At 40.1% G+C, this 19,062-nt stretch overlaps 1 protein-coding gene and 1 non-coding gene across 9 annotated transcripts; one reads left to right on the forward strand and one right to left on the reverse strand.

The window, feature by feature from the left end:
* Positions 1 to 219: 219 nt before the first annotated feature.
* Trnaa-ggc (transfer RNA alanine (anticodon GGC)) lies at positions 220 to 296 on the reverse strand. Its single transcript has one exon. It is a non-coding gene; the product is annotated as a tRNA-Ala (tRNA).
* A 5,828-nt stretch (positions 297 to 6,124) lies between these two features.
* Hnrnph1 (heterogeneous nuclear ribonucleoprotein H1) lies at positions 6,125 to 15,364 on the forward strand. 8 transcript variants are annotated; one of them, XM_047555931.1, is made up of 14 exons: positions 6,170 to 6,246; positions 6,691 to 6,846; positions 8,166 to 8,321; positions 8,526 to 8,669; positions 10,179 to 10,317; positions 11,250 to 11,428; positions 11,514 to 11,585; positions 11,641 to 11,774; positions 11,918 to 12,053; positions 12,424 to 12,483; positions 12,576 to 12,635; positions 13,395 to 13,487; positions 13,942 to 13,991; positions 14,590 to 15,364. In XM_047555931.1, exons 2-13 carry the CDS (start codon positions 6,750 to 6,752, stop codon positions 13,989 to 13,991), a joined length of 1,320 nt encoding a protein of 439 aa, XP_047411887.1. In that variant the 5' UTR covers positions 6,170 to 6,246; positions 6,691 to 6,749; the 3' UTR covers positions 14,590 to 15,364. The 8 variants fall into 8 exon arrangements, with proteins under 8 accessions (XP_047411881.1, XP_047411888.1, XP_047411880.1 ...); XM_047555930.1 differs by having other exon boundaries at positions 6,172 to 6,246; positions 12,576 to 12,665; XM_047555925.1 differs by lacking the exon at positions 13,942 to 13,991 and having other exon boundaries at positions 6,125 to 6,246; positions 6,718 to 6,846; positions 12,576 to 12,665.
* Positions 15,365 to 19,062: the final 3,698 nt, after the last annotated feature.

Consider the following 19,062-nt stretch of genomic DNA (forward strand, 5'->3'; position numbering starts at 1 on the left):
TTCTTCTATCAGTGAAGATTGTAAACATCTTCCCGATCAAAAATATACTTCATCAGCACTTCTGATATCTGAGTCGTTCATTATATAGATCAGTTTTTTCTCAATTTTTCTTTTTCGTGTTTGCCACCCAAAGAAGAATCTTTTTAAATATTTTCCCCAATTTCTCACCATGTAAATTTTTTCCTCAATTTTTCCCGTTTATTTACTTATTAATTTACTTTTTGGTGCTGGGAATGGAACCCAGGGCCTTCTGCATGCCAGGCAGACACTCTACCACTCCTGAGCCACACCCCCAAGCCCTTACCCCGTAAAATTTTCATAGCAAAGATATCCTGTATACAGTCATCCCTCCTTTGGTTCCAAAATCAACCCCCACATTCCTCCCCAGGACACCAATATCTGAGGATGCTCAAGTTATTATTTTATTTTATTAATTTAATTTATTTATTTTATTTTATTGTTTGGTACTGGGGATTGAACTGAAGGGTCCTTAACCCCTGAGTCCCATCTCCAGTCCCCATGGTTTTTTGTTTTGAGGCAGAGTTTCAGGAAGTTCTTAGGGCCTCACAAAGTGCTGAGGTTGGCTTTGAACTTGCGATCCTCCTGCCTCAGCTTCCTGAGTTGCTGGGATTACAGACATGCACCACCAAGTCCAGCTCAAGTCCTCCACATGAAGTATAGTACCTACTACATACATACTCCAACGTACTTTAATTCACACCTACTTTACTTACTCCTAATACAATGTAAATGCCATGCAAATTGTATTATTTAGGGAATAATGACAAAAAATAGCACATGTTCAATACAGACACAATTTTTTTTTTGATTTTAAAATAATTTTTAGTTGTAGGTGGACACAATACCTTTATTTTTATGTGGTGTTGAGAATTGAAGCCAGGGTCTCACCCATGCTAGGCAAGCGCACTACCACTGAGCCACAACCCAGCACCTGGATATTTTTGACCAGGAATTGGCTGAATCCATGGATGAGGAATCTGATGACAGGAAGGGCCCATTGTACTTATGTTTGTATATATTTCACACACTCCTGACACTGCCCCCTCCATGTTTTACATGTATTTTGTCTGGGTTTATTGCTTTTCAATTCTCCCATTTGAGTCCATGCAGAATTTAAAAAATTATTCTTATGTAATCAAACTTACCAGTATTTTTCTTTGTGAATATGTCTTTGATTTCGTGTTTTCCTCACCTTGAAACTTTATAAGTACATACATTTTGGATGCCTTTAGTTTCCCACACTTTCAAATTGAAATTTCCTTAATCTATTTAACCTTTAATATGTGATGTGAGATAAAGTTCTAATGTTATTTTTCCACAAATCACTAGTTATTAGTTTTAACATCATTTATTGAAAAGTCTTTCCATTCTGATAGGAAATTTTATCTTACCAAACGCTGAATTCTAAAATCCACCTTAGACCTGCTTCTAGATTTGTGTGTGTGTGTGTGTGTGAGAGAGTAAGAGAGAGAGAGAGAGAGAGAGAGAGAGAGAGAGAGAGAGAGAGAGATAGAGAGAGAGAGATAGAGATACTGGGAATTGAACTCAGGGCACTCTTCTACTGAGTTACACCCCCAGCCCTTTTTAAAAATTTTACTTTGAGACAGAGTCTCACTAAGTTGCCCAAGATGGCCTCCAACTTTCAATACTCCCGTCTCAGCCTACCGAGTGAGATTATAAGTATGTGGCACCTCACCTAGCTGCTTGTTAATTTCATTTTCTGCTTTTCCTCCAGTATTATTATATCATAAACATTGCTTTATTTAAAAAACTATATAATTATAATTTTAATGGCTATGTCATCACCCACAAAAAACCTAGAATAAAGTAGTTTCATCAAATCTAAGATGTTATCCATTTTTTGGCGAATGGAGATTGAACCCAGAGCGCTTTATCTCTGAGTTATATTTCCAGTTCTTTTTAGTTTCTATTTTGAGATGAGGTCTCACTAAGTTGCTTAGGGCCTTGCTAAATTGCTGAAGGTGGCCTCAAACTTGTGATACTCCTGCCTCACTCTCTCATATTGCTGGGATTACAGGTGGGCACCACCATGCTTAGCAGATGCCATCAATTTTAAGATCCACTATTATTTTACGTTGCACTGAAAAGAAATTCTGCCATTAGTTTTTTTTTAATACCTTTATTTTATTCATTTATTTTTATGTGGTGCTGAGGATCGAACCCAGTGTCTCACATGTCCTAGGTAAACACTCTACCACTGAGCCACAACCCCGGACCCTGCCATTAGTTTTAAGACATATTTCTATTTTAGCCAGGTGTGGTGTCACATGCTTATAATCCCAGCAGTTTGGGAGGCTGAGGCAGAAGGGTTGGAAGTTAAAGGCCAGCCCCAGCAATTTAACGAGGCCTTAAGTAACTTAGTGAAACCTGTCTCAAAATAAAAAATAAGGGGTTGTGGCTCAGTGGTAGAGTATTTGCCTAGTATATGTGAGGCACTGGGTTTGACTCTCAGCACCACATATAAGTAAAATAAGTAAAATAAAGGTCCCTCAACAACTTAAAAATAAATAATTAAAAAGGGCTGTGGATGTGGCTTGGTGGTTGAGCACCCCTGGGTTCTATCCCTGTTACAACAACAACAACCACAACAACAACAACAACAACAACAAAAAAACCAAACTATTTTGAAGAGGTTAAATTGAAAAAAAAAAAAGATGTGTCTTACAATTGATGAAAAATACAATGAATAAGTGCTTCATTTCTGGATGGAAAGGGCATTCTAAGGTTAAAGGCAAATCTCAGGGATGGGGATACAGCTCAGTGGTAGAATACTTGCATAGCATGTGGGAGGTCCTGGTTCAATCTCCAGCGCTGAAGATAAAAAACAAAAACAAAAACCAAAAAACAAATACCAATGGCTTTGACGTAATCAAAATTAGAAGATTTTGTGTGTCTGAACATTAAAAAAAAAATAGAAAAGCTGGGTGTGGTCATACACATCTGTAATCCCAGGTACTGGGGAGGCTGAGGCAAGAGGATCACAAGTTTGAGGTCAGCCTTAGCAATTTAACAAGGCCCTAAAGAACTTAGTGAAACCCCATCTCAAAATAAAAAATAAAAAGCACAGAGGATGTGGTTCAGCACTCCTGGGTTCAATGCCCAGTACAAAAAAAAAAAAAAAAAAAAAGCAATAGAAAATAATAACAGCAATTAAAAGTTAAACAGACTGAGAAAAACTGGAGCATTAATAGTCTTAATAAAGAGTTCTTAATAGCATGAGACATATAGCAAGATCAAAAGATCACTGAGTAAAAAAATCAAACTTGGGGCTGGGGAGATAGCTCAGTTGGTAGAGTGCTTGCTTTGCAAGCACAAGGCCCTGGGTTCGATCCCCAGCACCCAAAAAAAAAAAAAAAATCAAACTTTATGAGAAACCTTTTTCTTTAAATGTCGATTATGTAAAATTGACTATCTCTATGACATTTATGATTACTCACTAGTAATCAAACAGATGCAAATGGGAGAAGGTTTTTCTCTGTATTAAGTTAGAAAAAAATTAGAGAAAGAAAAATTTCAGTGACTGCTAAGGGATTCACATATCACAGAAAGGATTGTAAAGTGCTATAACCTTTTAGTATTAGTAAAAATACTCAGACTTCCATTGAATAATTTCACTTCTAGAGTCTATCCTAAGGAAATGATATTATCTTTCTATGATGATTATACATTCATTCTTTTTAAAAAAACATTTTTAGTTTGAGATGGACACAATACCTTTTTTTTTTTTTTTTTTTTTTAATGTGGTGCTGAGGATCGAACCCAGTCCCTCACATGTGCAAGGTGATCGCTACCACTGAGCCACAACCCCAGTTGCATTTACTCTTGTTACGGAATAAAATTCCAGAAAATTTTAGAAAAATATTAGGAAAAATAAACATCTTAGGAGTAGGGCCATGTTGTTAAAAGGGTAAAGGATTGTCTTCTCTGTTTTCTTCTTGAGATGGAGTCTCTTCCTTATATTGTCCAGACTGGTCTGGAACTACTGGGCTCAAACTATCTTTCTGTCTCCGCCTCTGGAGCATCTGGTACTACAGGTGCATCACGCCAGATGAAAATGATTTTTTTCCTTTTTTTTTTTGGTACTGGGGAGTGAATCTCTGGGGTACTTTACCAGTGAGCTACATCCACAACCCCTTTTTTTTTAATTTAAATTTTTAATTTTGAGACAGGATTTCACTAAGTTGCTAAGGGCCTGGCTAAGTTGCTGAGGGTGATCTCCTCTCAACCTTGTGATCCTCATGCCTCAGCCTTCCCGATCACTGGGATCATGATCACATGCCACAGCAACCAAAGTGATTTTTTTAAATGCACTACCAAGGGGATTAGGGTTTTTCCCTCATCTAATCAAAAACCAGTTTTCTTAGGTCATCTGATAAGACCAGAACACTCAAATACTGTAACTTACTAAAAAGAGGAGGAGGGTGTGTGTCATATCCTGGAAAGAGATGCCTAGGAGAAAAAAGTGGTCTTGCTTTGACTGCCCAGGGAAAGACCTCCTGGTTGGAACTTGGGAGTCTGACCTCTTGATGACTTCAGCCAAAGTGTCTTCCACTTCTAGTTCTTTTTGCAGTTGAGTGCATGCACCTTCATCCGTCCTGCCAGTTCCGTCTCCCTCACACCCAGCAACTTTGTTATAAGCAGTTCTATGGTTCCCCTGCTTAAGATCTGGGATGCCTTCTTGTGCATTTGGATTCTTGTGAAGGCCTTACATGGTCTTTCAAGATGGGGCCCTGCCTCTATTTCTGGACTCCTATTTTTTTTAAAAACTGGATTATTAAAAAAAATAATAATAAAAAAATTAACTGGATAATTGAATCCAGGGGCACTTTTCCACTGAGCCACATCCGCAGCCCAAGTTGCTGAGGCTGACCTCGAACTTGTGATCCTCCCACCTCAGCTTCCCAAGTGGCTGGGGTACAGGCGTGTGCCACCACGCCCCTCAATTCTATCTGTCCTTTGATGATTTTCCTGTCTTACTAAACAGTGAAAACCGGATTTGGCCTCCACATCATTGCACTTTGTAGGAAAACATGTTTTGTCAGCATCTTCCCATGGTGACACTTAGGCTCACTAAGTGGTACCCCTGCAGCACACTGTCCAACTCTGCCTTATAGTTAGTTCGTTGCTTGTGTCTACCAGGGCTGGGGGGCAGCAGACAGCTAGATCAGACTCTGGAGAGGCTTGTGAAGGTAGGACACCATCCTAGTTTTCTGGGGGCCTGCTGGAAGTCACTAACTTTTCTCATCTTGCGCTGTATGTGCACAGATGGTGACCCTGAGGCCTCTTAGATTCGTGAACCATTGTCTCTACCTGGGAAATGGTCTGTCTTGGAAAGATTAAGCGGTAACTGGCTCCCCAGCAGCGTCCAGACACCTGCAGGCTCATTCCGGGCTCACGAGGCGTGGCGGGATACGGCATAGGGTGATCCACTCTCGTGCGAGTGCCCCGTGGCTTTCAGGCCCCACCAACCCTGGGGCAGGGCGGGGGTCGCCGGGTGTGAATTCGTTAGGAAAAAGTGGGGTTTTGGCTTTAGCATGGGCACAGGGATCCCGTGCAGGCTGCGGCCTTAGGTCCTACGGCTGCAGGTAAGGGGCGGTAGAAGCACACAAGCTTTGGACTAGCCCTAAGTCGGGGTGGCTTCTGGGGCAAGAAGTCTGCGGCAGGGTGGCTAAGGCTGGCTCTAGAGAAGGAAAGGGGACAGGTGGCGTGGGGAAAAGGAAGTCCGCGCCTATCCTTTCAAGCTAGCCAAGAGCGCGGATTAAAGGCTGGGGACAGCTATCTCCCGACAATCCTGAGCCTGGGACTACCATACAGTTCCTATAGGGAACTGATTGCCGCCATTCCCCTCCCCCACTCTTGGCGGGTAGGACTAGAGAACGGTTTGAAGAAAAACGCATGCGCAGGAAACTAAGTTATAAACCGCTGAGGCTCCAAGTTCAACATCTGTGGGAAGGCGCAGGCGCATAAAAAGCCTGGCGGCTTTATGAAGCGGGAGGCTGAGCTATAACGCATGCGCATAATGGTCTCACGGGCGAAGGTGGGGCCACTGTTGATATTACGCATGCGCCAAAACACTGTGTGATGCAAGGGGGCGGTGCAGGGAGGTGATTGCGCGTGCGCAGAACTTGCTCAAAGGGCCTTATTTAGGTTGCGCAGGCGCCCGCTAGCCATTTCTTCTTAGCCACGCCGAAGCCTTGTGTGTAGGTGAGTCTCGGCTGGTCCTTGTTTGCCGCCCAGCGACTCCCAAGTATGCTGTTTTTGCGGGGATTGCTTGGTCCCTAACCTCTGGTAGTGCCTGGGGAGCTTTGGCAAGCTATGGTTGCCGCTAGGTGCTGTGGATGGTTCGCTGAGCCTTGGCAGCGCCGCCTGGGCCTGCAGGCCGCGCCGACTCTATTGTGTGAGATGTCGGAGGAGGCGGAGCGGAAGCGGCCGCCGCCATTTCCTTGTCTCCACGCTGGCTCTAGGCCCAGGTTCCGTCGTCTTGGAGTTCGGGCACTCTGCCCAAAGCGGCTTGGGGGTTCGGATCGCTTGCCCAGGGTGTGGGGTGTTGGAGTGGATTAAGGCATCTGCATGGGTGGAGCTCCTATCGCTGCGCTGGTTCCAGTGCGGCGCTCCGACGTTGGAGGGTCATTATATTAACATTCTTAGGTCTGATCCTCATAACCCGCCTTGCAGTCTGTTTCGACGCTAGGATCCTCGAAGAGACGATGATGTTGGGCACCGAAGGAGGAGAAGGATTCGTGGTGAAGGTCCGGGGCTTGCCCTGGTCTTGCTCCGCGGATGAAGTGCAACGTTTTTTTTCTGGTGAGTTTGAAACAGGAGGCGGGAGTTGTCAGCCCCACCGACGGGCGGGCGTGTGGGCCAGCCTGCGGTCTGGGCCCGACCGGGCCCGGCGGGGAGGGGCGGAGCGGGCCTTGCGGGAGGCGCCCCCTGGCGGGGCGGGGCGGTAGCGGTTCCCGCTGTGCTGCTCGCGCCCAGTGGGCCGCTGTTACGCAATGGAAATTGTGAAAGCTCCGCTGGTACTTTTAGCCACCTGGGGGGTGCGGCCCATGGCAGATTTTCTATTTTCTTTATGGATCTTTAAACTCCAACCCTTCTCTTGTGGATGTCCTTTCGAATGTATCAATTTGGATAGGTGGGACTTTACTCTAAATCTTGAGAAAATTGGTAGTTGCTGGGCAAATGATGGTAATGCATCTTCTTAAAATGTATCTATTTTCTGATTTTGGTGTTCTTTGGATAGGGGTATTCTGCTGGGGAAAGTTAAAATGTCACTTCTTAATTTTATTTTCCTAATTGAGATTGGTAAAATGAAGAGTTCTTGCTCATCCGGTTGTTCATCTGGCTCACTTTACAGTTGAGGATAGTGAAGTCCAGGGAAGTTTTCTTGGTTGTGTAGCTCTTTTCTTTTTTTCTTTCTTTTTTTTTTTTTTAATAAACTGTATGTAGCTTTTCTGAGTAATTTCTCCTGGAATCTTGTTCCCGTTATTAGTGTAAGAATAGACTGAGTTATATTTGGAAGAAGTTTTCAAGTTTGAAAAAGATACTTGTAGTATTGACTTACTATCTGAATTTAGCTACGGTAACAGAAAACGACCTGTAAAACAAGAACCAAGTACACTGGAAGCCACTTTTGCAGGGGGCAAGACTGGGTTTGGTTTCAGCTGTGCAACTTGGAGCATTTTAGCTTGGTAACACTGATCCCCTTTCAGGTAAGTATTGGACCTGCATTGGATTCGAATGAGAAAATGTAATGTGGCTATTGGTACAGTAAAGCTATCAAATTGATCAGACCAAAACTATAAACCTAATATGTTCAGAAAATGCCATAAAGTCCCAAGGTCCAGAAGTGATCTTGTGAGAAGTTCTAAAAAGGATTAGGAGATATAAATAGAATTAGAGATGACTTTTAAGAAACTGCTTTGAATATTGGATTTTTGTGAATTAAGATGTGTTTAGGGAATGAGTTTTAGGGATGATGAGAGGTGGGAGTTGGTAATATTGTCATTTTAGGCTTCACAAGTAACTTTTTTTTTAGTGGTGACATAAATGGGCACTTTATCTGTATGACCCACAGGTAGTTTAGGTTTTAAATTCTGTATTAACGGTTGTTTTCTTTCCAGACTGCAAAATTCAAAATGGGGCTCAAGGTATTCGTTTCATCTACACCAGAGAAGGCAGACCGAGTGGCGAGGCTTTTGTTGAACTTGAATCAGAAGATGAAGTCAAATTGGCCCTGAAAAAAGACAGAGAAACTATGGGACACAGATATGTTGAAGGTTTGATTTATGTTGCCCTAGTAACAGTAAAATGTTAAACACATAGAGATCTTACCCCCTTCTGAATTTTAGGTATTTGACCGCATGGAAATGGTCATCTAAGGGAGTTTATGGCAACTCTTCTTAGTTTACCTAAAGACCCAGGAAATCTGAACTTTGTTCTCTAATTTTCCAAAATTGACTAATTCTAAGCACCTTTTTCAGTATTCAAGTCAAACAACGTTGAAATGGATTGGGTGTTGAAGCATACTGGTCCAAATAGTCCTGACACGGCCAATGATGGCTTTGTACGGCTTAGAGGACTCCCCTTTGGATGTAGCAAGGAAGAAATTGTTCAGTTCTTCTCAGGTATGTAGTCCTGTTGCTGAGCAGTGAGTTTGGCTAGCTTCTCGCAACATGATTTAAGACATTAAAGTTGGTTAGATAGGCACTTAAATAGGTTGTGAATATATGCCGATGAATCGTTTTCTTCCTAGAGACCTTCAAATAACTTAAGCCCATCTTAAAGGTGGAAATTAGAAGTACCAAAATGTTAACTTTGCTTATATTTAGAATTGTAGTTCAGAGTAGATCTTTGAGGGTCATCCTCAACAATTTAATTACCTCCCTCACATTGCTGTTTAGTAAAGTACTTCCAAGTTAAAGGTAAGATTCCTTAACATTAGAATGAGCTAGGTTGTTGTAATTTATAAGTTAAGTGTCTTGTTTCAAGATGCTTATTTGGTACATGAAACCAGAAATAATCCTAACGGTCAATTTTAATGCAAAAAAACCATTATGGAAACAACTTGGTTTAGCTAGCCTATTATAAACTGTTACTGAAAAGTCAAATATAGTGAGTATAGGTTGAATGCTATTATAGTTTCAGTACCTCAAAAACAGTACAGAAAGCTTTTGAAATTGTTCTGGGCCTAAAGTATTTGAATGTTTTTATGCTGAAAAGCTGATAAGATTGCATGTTTAGCAGAATTTTAGATCATAATGTTTTTTATATACTATTACTATTCTTGATATGATTAAAACTGGATTTAAGAGCAAGAAATCCTTTCATGGTTTAGTGTAGGATGTGTTAAAATTTTGATTCAGATATGTATCAAGTCCTAATATCTTGTCAGAATTTCTGAAGTCAAGTCTGTTTTGTTTTATCTAAATTGGTGAGAATTGAATGTATCTGTCAACGTTAAATATGAACATAATTTCATATCTTCTAGGAAAAGGGCTTAAAGCACTTTTTGTAAGCTTGGGAATGTATCCACGGAAAGGATTTTTCATAGACGGAATTTCCAGAAGTGAATCATACTACTGTTAGAACATAAGAGTGCATGACTGTGCTGTGTAGATAGTTGTTTGTTGAAAGTTTAGATTGTATGTTTGTCAATTATGTGATTTAAGTAATGTTTTCAATTTTTATGAAATGTTTAAATGTGTAGTTTTAAAGAAGTTTTTTTTTTGAAGTTCCAATAACATAAAGCATTGAAATATAAAATGAGGTAAAAGGTGTGTCTTGAATTTAGTAAAACTGTTATTTTAATGCTTGAAAGTTATATTAAATTTTTGTATATTTTCCAACGTTGCATAGATGTGTTTTTAATTGTTGAATTCTTAATGCACCTTGTGTGGAGCAGCAGTTTTTAAATACATTCATACTGCACCATGGGGTGTTTTAAGAATTGAGTTATACTTTGTAATAGTGGAACTTCATATTATTGCAATGCATATTTAAAGAGTACTTGTTGAAAACATACCATTCACCTAAAGTTAAAATTCTGGTTTATTTAAAGCTATAAGAAGAATCATTTCTGGGCTTGTGATGTTAATATTGCCCCCCTACTGGGGTTATTTGTCCTTGGGTTGAAGGGTTGGAAATCGTGCCAAATGGGATAACATTGCCGGTGGACTTCCAGGGGAGGAGTACGGGGGAGGCCTTCGTGCAGTTTGCTTCACAGGAAATAGCTGAAAAGGCTCTAAAGAAACACAAGGAAAGAATAGGGCACAGGTGGGGATGGATGGTTGGTTGGATATGTCACTTTTCTTATGGTAAACAATTAAATCCATATTCTCTCTGCTTAACAGGAGGAAATAATCTATTTCCTAGTCCCAGTTAATTGATTTTTGCCATGTTCACACTTTGCTAGTCAGTGTAATATTGCTTATAAATAAATTTTAGGTTTTAAAATTGGCCCTAGTTAATTTGGTCTACTATGTGATTTTTGTGAGAGTCGTATTAACCCCAATCAATGGAGTTGAGAGACTATGGCTTTAAAAAATTAATGCAAACCTGGCTTTAGCTGTAATAACACCCACCTAGTAAATTAATATTACCATAAGAAAATGTGATACTTTCTGATCTTGTTTTTAAAGTTGAAATGCAACAAACTTTCTTGCTGTATAAATATTCTGCATATGTATTAATAAGCATAGCTTTCAAGAAATTGTCACAAAAGGTTTTATTCTCTTTGCTTGTGACTATTTTTCATTGAAGCATGCGCTTACCTATGCTGATTCCTACTAAAAGCATAGGCTGGGGTATATATTGGCGAAAGGAAATGTGTAGTGTGGGCTAGATTGTTGGTGAAGGCTGGCCTTTTAGCCCACTTGCTATACATGATGCCAATGGATTTGAGTTGAAATGTGTTAAAAGTTGAGTGGAATTCTTTCCCTCCTAAATCATTTAATTATAGTACTCCTCTCTACCCCTAAGGTTGGGCTTTGCCTCAGAGGAGTTTTTTTTCCTGTAAAGTTTACATTAAGTAATATTGAGTGAATTTCTGGTCATTGCCTATGCAAATATAAGAAATCTGGCTTTAAATATTAGTCAGTTTCATGGCTATGACTAGATTGTTTTCTTGTATAACTAAACACCTGTATGAAATGAACTAATGTATTCTCTCCCCTCCCCCTTCCCCTCCCTCTTGAACACTGCTTTAGGTATATCGAAATATTTAAGAGCAGTCGAGCTGAAGTTAGAACTCACTATGATCCACCACGAAAGCTTATGGCTATGCAGCGGCCAGGTCCCTATGACAGACCTGGGGCTGGCAGAGGGTATAACAGCATTGGCAGAGGAGCTGGCTTTGAGAGGATGAGGCGTGGTGCTTATGGTGGAGGTATGTGATGTGCAAGGCTGGGACCAGTTTGTTCCTTCTTTGTCTAGATATTTTCATTTGATTAATTGCACTCTTTGTCTTGCAGGCTATGGAGGCTATGATGATTATAATGGCTATAATGATGGCTATGGATTTGGGTCAGATAGATTTGGAAGAGGTAAGGTAAGAATTGAATTTCTCAGCTGAAGGATATTACACTCTCGTCCATCCAGACCTCAATTACTGTTTTTCAGGAATGTCTGATCACAGATATGGGGATGGTGGTTCTACCTTCCAGAGCACAACAGGGCACTGTGTACATATGCGGGGATTACCGTACAGAGCTACTGAGAATGACATTTATAATGTAAGTACAAGATGAATTCACAAGTCAGATATTTAGTATGATAGTAAAAACTTGGACCTTATTCTAATTAAATGAAAATTGGGTTTACAGTTTTTCATAACATTGGCAAATTGACTTGATTTCTTTGAAATATCTTGTTTTAGTTTTTTTCACCACTCAACCCTGTGAGAGTACACATTGAGATTGGTCCTGATGGCAGAGTAACTGGTGAAGCAGATGTTGAGTTTGCTACTCATGAAGATGCTGTGGCAGCTATGTCAAAAGACAAAGCAAATATGCGTAAGTCTGAATAAAGCATTTGGGATATTGTAGGTGGTTGTGTGAACATTTTAAGATAGAGGAATAGAGTTAGTAAGGATGTATGAGAAATTTGGTCTCTAATGGTGGATGGGTTTGGATGTGTTGGGGAAGTTTGTGGGTTTTAAAATTAGCGTGACTGAAGGGGATTTGTTATGAACATATCTGGAAGTTTGTCCTTAATTGACAATTTAGATGACTGTTTAAAAGCAAGTTTTTACAAACATCAGCTAGACTTTTTTTACCAAAAGTGTTCGAAGTTTACAGATCTACTTGTTAAAGAGCTTTAAAGTGCTTATCTTGTTTTCTATCACCAACAAACATTTTCAAACTTTCTTTTCTCTCATTTCAGAACACAGATATGTAGAACTCTTCTTGAATTCTACAGCAGGAGCAAGCGGTGGTGCTTACGGTAGCCAAATGCTAGGAGGCATGGGTTTGTGTAAATATCACTTTAGTGTCCTTTTTTTAAGCTAACCTTGTATACCTTTTCTCTCATTTCAGAACACAGATATGTAGAACTCTTCTTGAATTCTACAGCAGGAGCAAGCGGTGGTGCTTATGGTAGCCAAATGATGGGAGGCATGGGCTTGTGTAAATATCGTTAGTTTTTTTAAAAACCAAAACATTTATATCTGTATAAGTCGATTATTATAAGTTAAGTTAATCTATATTTAATAAGTGTAGCATAGTATTTAATAAGTTTAGCATAATTAGCATAACAATTTAAGACAGGCAAAGAAAGCAGTTTATTAATTTAAATGAATTTTGTAATTACTGTCTTAATTGTAAATCTTGAGTTGAATAACTGCTCAGGATAGATAATTCAAATTAGATTTAAGTACTTTGGGGGGGCAATATAGAATGCAGCTAGTTAAATTATCAGTATAAAGCATAAATCTAAAATAAAATATAAAAACAGGATTAAAATAACAATAATTTGGGGGGGCATAATTAGCTGGGGATAATTAGGTGTTCAGTGATACCTGTGTATTGACATACTTGAATGCAACAAGCTAAGGGGGAAACCCCACTAAATCCAGTCAAGCAATTTCATAAGATTTCACAAAATGCCTCTACTTAAGGAATCATGGATTTAGTCCTGCTGATGTGTATGCTATTAACTGTTTGGTTCATAAATACTTGATTAACTCAGTGATGAATAGATGAGTTAATCTGGTTAATAGATAATAGGCAGAAGGAGACAGGATTAGTAATATAAGATGAAGACTGGAAAATCATAGATATAGAGTTACAAGCTCGGTACCACCAGGTACCACATTACACAAGGAACAAGGCTCTAATGTTCTCTTAACTTAACAGCAAACCAGTCCAGTTATGGTGGCCCAGCTAGCCAGCAGCTGAGTGGTGGTTATGGAGGAGGCTATGGTGGCCAGAGCAGCATGAGTGGATATGGTAAGCATGTTTTTTTATATACCTAGAATAAGTTTTAGGTAGGTTTCTTTAGTTGGGAAATTATGCAGGTTTCTTTTTGGTGAGATTGGGTCATTAAATGTATACTTTTGATCCTAATTGTTCTTAATAGGTTAATTTTCAGAAACAATCATTGGGAGGGGGAGAAATGTTCTATGAATTAAAAAATTAGTCATTGCAACTTTGAAATATTGTCAAGCCAGAAAACATCTGCCTTCATTTATTAAAACATTAGAGTAGTACACTTTTTCTGTCTTTTGGTTAAATCAATTTTTGATGGAGGGAGATTTTTAAATAGTAGAATGGCGGTTGGGTTCAGTCCGTATTTACTAGTCAGTTAACCTAGGGATGGTTTTATTTATTAATTTTTTTTTCAATTGGTCTAAAGAATGGTGATTTTGGTATTATAGTCTTACCCTACAAAATCCTTTTGCAGACCAAGTTTTACAGGAAAACTCCAGTGATTTTCAATCAAACATTGCATAGGTAAATATTTTCTCAAAAAATATAATTTAAATTCCCAATAGCAAATAACTGATATGTTGTAATAACACTATTTCCATAGCAGTCAATGGCTCTGACTTAACTCCATGGAGGCTGCCATTTTGGGCACAGTGAGTTGCCTTTAGTCCAACTTTGTCGTCTCACTTCCTGCCCACTATGAATAGGAAAAGCAAGAGACTTCCCCTGTGCTCCCTATTCATACATGCCATTTGGTGAACATATTGTGAATGTTTATGGTAAATTCTTTTTTTTTTAAAATGCCTTGCTTAGCTTTAAAAACAGAAGTAATTTTGCAATTTTTGAAAAACACTAGTTTTCCTTTAAACTTAATTTTCCACGATGATCCTGAAGAATCCATTTAAATGGTAGCACAAGAGTCTGGCAAGTTGGTACTGCAGAGAAAAGGGGTTAATTGAGACTTGTTTGGAGTCGGGATTCCCCTTTCCCAAACATGCTTCTCGCCACTCGGACAGCAGCCATTTGTACTCGTATACCTTTTAAACTTTTTCTTGGAATGCTTTATTTTATTTGACTGAGTATCTGACAATACTTCTAACTTGTCAAATTGATCTCTTTGCAGGTAGCCAAGGAGCAATGAACAGCAGCTACTACAGTAGTGGAAGCCGTGCATCTATGGGCGTGAACGGAATGGGAGGGATGTCTAGCATGTCCAGTATGAGTGGTGGATGGGGAATGTAATTGATCCTGATCACTGACTCTTGGTCAACTTTTTTTTAAAAGAAAAAACTTCAGTTTAACAGTTCTTGCAATCCAAGCTTGTGACTTATGCTTACTCTATAAGTGGGAATCAGGATTATTTGAAAGACTTAAAAGTTCAGTGTTTTTGAACACAGCAGTCGTCCAGGATGTAACAGCAAAGTTGAGTAAACTATAACTGTTGAAACAATTTTCAGCTTTTCTCAAGTTAGTTATATTGTAGGATGTACTTAAGCAGTAAGCGTATTTAGGTTAAAGCAGTTGAATTATGTTAAATGTTGCTCTTATACCACATTACATTGAACACTGTTTGGATGCATGTTGAAAGACATGCTTTTTTGTAAAACTCAATATAGGAGCTGTGTCTACAATTAAAAGTGAAACATTTGGCATGTTTGTTAATTCTAGTTTCATTTAATAACCTGTAAGGCACGTAAGTTTAAGGTTTTTTTTTTTTTTTTTTTTTTTAAGTTAATGGGGAAAATTTGAGACGCAATACCAATACTTTAGGATTTTGGTCTTGGTGTTTGTATGAAATTCTGAGGCCTTGATTTAAATCTTCATTGTATTGTGATTTCCTTTTAGGTGTATTGCGCTAAGTGAAACTTGTCAAATAAATCTTCCTTTTAAAAACTGCACTTTGTCTTGTCTGTGCTTCAGTGTCATGTGGACTGTTTCTTGGTGCTCTATTCCTGCCTGGGGCGTAGGTCCTCGTCTCTTGACTGGCAGAGGCTCGGCAGTTGAGGCTGTTGTATAGATGTCTTCAGACTTCTCTTCCCTCCAGTACAACTGCAGGTAAACTTGGCTTTGGGGCCCTTGTGGAAGAGCTGTATGTGGTTTGGCCTGGCTGCACAGGACCTGATCAGTAACTTGTAAGCACTTGCATAAAGCGAAGGGGAGCTCTGCTGCGCCCTCACTGCATGGCCTGCATGTCTGGGAGGCCTTCAGGCATGGCTTTAAGAAATGCCAGAAGCAAGGGGGTGGCTGGAAGCTGCCCTTCCCACTCTGATTGCATTTTTTGAATTTTGTATGTACGGGTTGTTTTCTAAAAAGGTGTTAGCTTATAGATGGTTTTTATTTTTGTTCTGGTAAACCCAGGGCCTCACCCAGTGCAAAGGTAGCACTCTGCCACTGAGCTATATACCTAGCCTTCACGCCTTTTTTTTTTTTTTTTTTTTTTTTTTTTGTAAATGGACATAGTACCTTCATTTTGTTTTTGTATGATACTGAGGCTTGAACCCAGTGCCTCAACACATGCTAGGCAAGTGCGCTACCACTGAGGTACAACTGAATTCCCATCAGACTTTTTGAAATCGTGGTTTTCTGCTTTGTGTTCTTGCTTAATTCTCAATTTAAAGTCCATTTGGAAGCAGAAGTCCCATTGCCTTGCAAACCAAGTAAAATGCCATATGGTAATTTTTGGCATGCACATAATTATCTTGTTTCATACACTGAAATGCACGTTTTGGTAGCTTGAGTTCAAATGACATTTGCTAGCAAACTACACAAGTTAAGACAGTTCTTAAAGATACAGACCAAGAGAGCTCTTGGTAGATCCTTAAGGGCCATGTGGTTTTGGAATTGTAACTCATTCCTCTATAGAGTCAAATGGTATTAAGAGTAGAGAATTAAGGTTGCAGTGATGTGGGCTTGTGGCCTTTAAAGCTGTCTTAAAATGATTACCATGCCCATCCTGAAGGTTTTCAAGCTTGTTACTACATATGGTAATACAGTGAACAGACTCAAAATGTCAAAGAGTGTTCATTTCTTGGTTTCATTGGTAGCATTGCACATAGAAGACATAAATGGAGGGTTCTGCAGGTGTTGCTTGCTCTACTGGGAGGACGGTGCAATTCTAAACTAGTGGAGAGAAAGGTCTAGACTGTATCATGTATTTTTTATCTTAAATGGTCTAGAGATAATTTTCAGGGGAGGCAGTATGGAGAGTTGGCATTATAGTATTGTGCTAAACTTGGTGCTACCCCTGAGATCTTGGTGGGTTAGTTAATCTAGAACCAAGAACTTGTTGAAACCTTGAGAATTCCTTCTCTGTGTCCTTCAGGTAACTTTTACACTCAGGATTAAGGAACGTCTTTATTTAAACACTTGGCCTGCCTGAGTGTGGTGGCACACACCTGAAATCCACCAACTCGATTGAGGTAGGAGGATTGCAAATTCAAGGCCAACCTGGTCTAGGCATTGGGATTTTTAAAAATGAGGCTAGAACCATTAAAGGTTCTTTAGGTATGTGTGCTTCAAGAACCAGCCCCATCACCTGGGACCTTGTTAGCAATGACTACAGAATCTACTTTGTTTTTTGGCAGTATTGGAACTAGATAATAGATACGTCACTCTTCTATACCCCCAGCCTCAAGAGTCTGCATTTTGAAGAAGACCTGAGTGTGGGCCTCCCTGACCCCACCCCAATTGCCCTCATCACCTGTGTGTTTATGCTTGAGGAACACTACTCTGGCCTTAGGTTGGGATGTGTGGTGCCAAACCAGGGACTGAGGGTTACAGAGTTCAGGTGTATATTTGAATTCTGAGTATAGGTGTTATCTTGACCAGTGAGACAGCTAAGGGTGAAGAAAAGGGAATAATAAGCTTCAACTCCTTAGTAAATATTGGGCATAATGGTGGAAGTTTTCATGTGAGTTTTTTTTAATTGAGCAGAGCAGTGTTGAACTAGGAAGGTATCATCCTGCTTTTCTGTGGGTGCAGATGAGAGCAAATGCATTGAAATGCAGTGACTTGGGTGCACTGAAAACATGGTTCAGATAGATAACTACTAGAACAGTTTGGGGATGTAAACTTCCTGAAAAAGTTGGGCCCTGTGTGAGATTAACAAACACGTGCTTTGGATATGTAGCTTACTGTGGTGACATCTGTGGGTTTGAAAATCTATAACTTGGAAGGTAGCTTTAATGCAGGGTGCTTCTAATTTTGAAGCCTTACTGTGCAGTTCTGTGTGGTAGGGCCCTGGGTAAGTCCTGGGCCTAACCTTGCTAAATCTCCTGCATTTTATTTGTAAAATAGATGTTGAAGGAAGCAACAGATGTGGAATTTGGTTTGACAGTACAGTAGAAGTGTTCGGAGTCAGGGATGACGAGGTTGTGGTGCAGGAAAAGCCCAAGGAAAGAGCCAGTGTTGGGTTCTGTTAGGGCAGGGCTGGTACAGCTAACATCAAGTTAAGGAACTAGTGGGAAGTGAAGGCGTGGATTTTTAAAAAAGCAAGGTGTCCGTCTCTAGACACCTAGGTTGGAAGCCTGAGACCCAGATTGGACTGACTTGTCTGATGTCTTGGTGTTGCACTGCTACCTCCGGTGGGGCTCCATAGAAGAACTTGAGGCAGTCCTCAGCCCAAAACAGCACCTGTCCTAGCACTTTTTTTGGGTACTAAAGATGGAAACCAGCAGTGCTGTACCATTGAGCTACATTAGTCCTTTTTTATTTTTATGCTTTTTTTTAACCCAGTGCCTTCCCAAGTGCAACACAGGGGCTCTACCAGAGTCACAGCCCCTCTACAATCTTTTTTTTTTTTAAACTATATTTTAGTTGTAGGTGGACATAATACCTTTGTTTTATTTTTATGTGGTGCTGAGGATTGAACCCAGGGCCTCACGTGTGCTTGGCGGCTTCTCTACCACTGAGCCACAACCCCAGTTCCTCCCCTTTTTTATCTTGAGACAGGATTTCATTAAGTTGCTAAAGCTGGTCTTGAATTTGCTGTCCTGCCTTGTCTCTGGAGTTGCTGGGGTTACAGGCATGTGCCGCCAGGCCCAGTGAACTCACTGCTTACGAGATTAAAAAGTTGACTGCCTGGCAGGTGCTTTTCCACAGGTTCTTCTATCATTTATCCAATCCCAATTATACAGATCCTCCCGATTTAAGATGGTTCAGCTTGTCACTTTTCAACTTTCACTGCTGTCAGAGTACCCAAACAACCATTCTTTTCCAATAAATTACACGTGCTTTATATAAAACAGGCTTTGTATTAGATGAGTGCTCAACTTTTAAGTGCACATTTCAGGCAGGCTACAATGTTTGTTTGATAGGTTAGGTACAGTTCATGCATTTTAAGATAGGTTTATCTGGACAAAGCCCAGTTAAGCAGCATCTGTGTAAATGACTTGAACTTAGATAAGCTTAAGGCCACTGCCCCAACTTATCCTTGGCAGTTTGAGCATGGGCAGTGCCCACTCAAAAGCACCTTCATCTCAAACCTTACTCTCCTGTCTGTGGGCCTCCTTGCTGAGACCTCCAGGAACAAGTGTGGAGGCAGGGTACCCCAGCCATCTGTGTAGTTGACACAAACTTGCTTTTTGTACACACCAGG

The sequence above is a fragment of the Sciurus carolinensis genome, chromosome 6 (assembly GCF_902686445.1).
Source record: "Sciurus carolinensis chromosome 6, mSciCar1.2, whole genome shotgun sequence".
NCBI classification, from domain to species: Eukaryota; Metazoa; Chordata; class Mammalia; order Rodentia; family Sciuridae; genus Sciurus; species Sciurus carolinensis.

Coding starts and splice junctions, on each gene's coding strand:
- Hnrnph1 (XM_047555925.1), top strand. CDS start 6,750: ATGATGTTGGGCACCGAAGGAGGAGAAGGATTCGTGGTGAAGGTCCGG. Junction 11,586..11,640: donor GTCAGATAGATTTGGAAGAG/GTAAGGTAAGAA, acceptor TCGTCCATCCAG/ACCTCAATTACTGTTTTTCA. Junction 13,488..14,589: donor GAGCAGCATGAGTGGATATG/GTAAGCATGTTT, acceptor ATCTCTTTGCAG/GTAGCCAAGGAGCAATGAAC.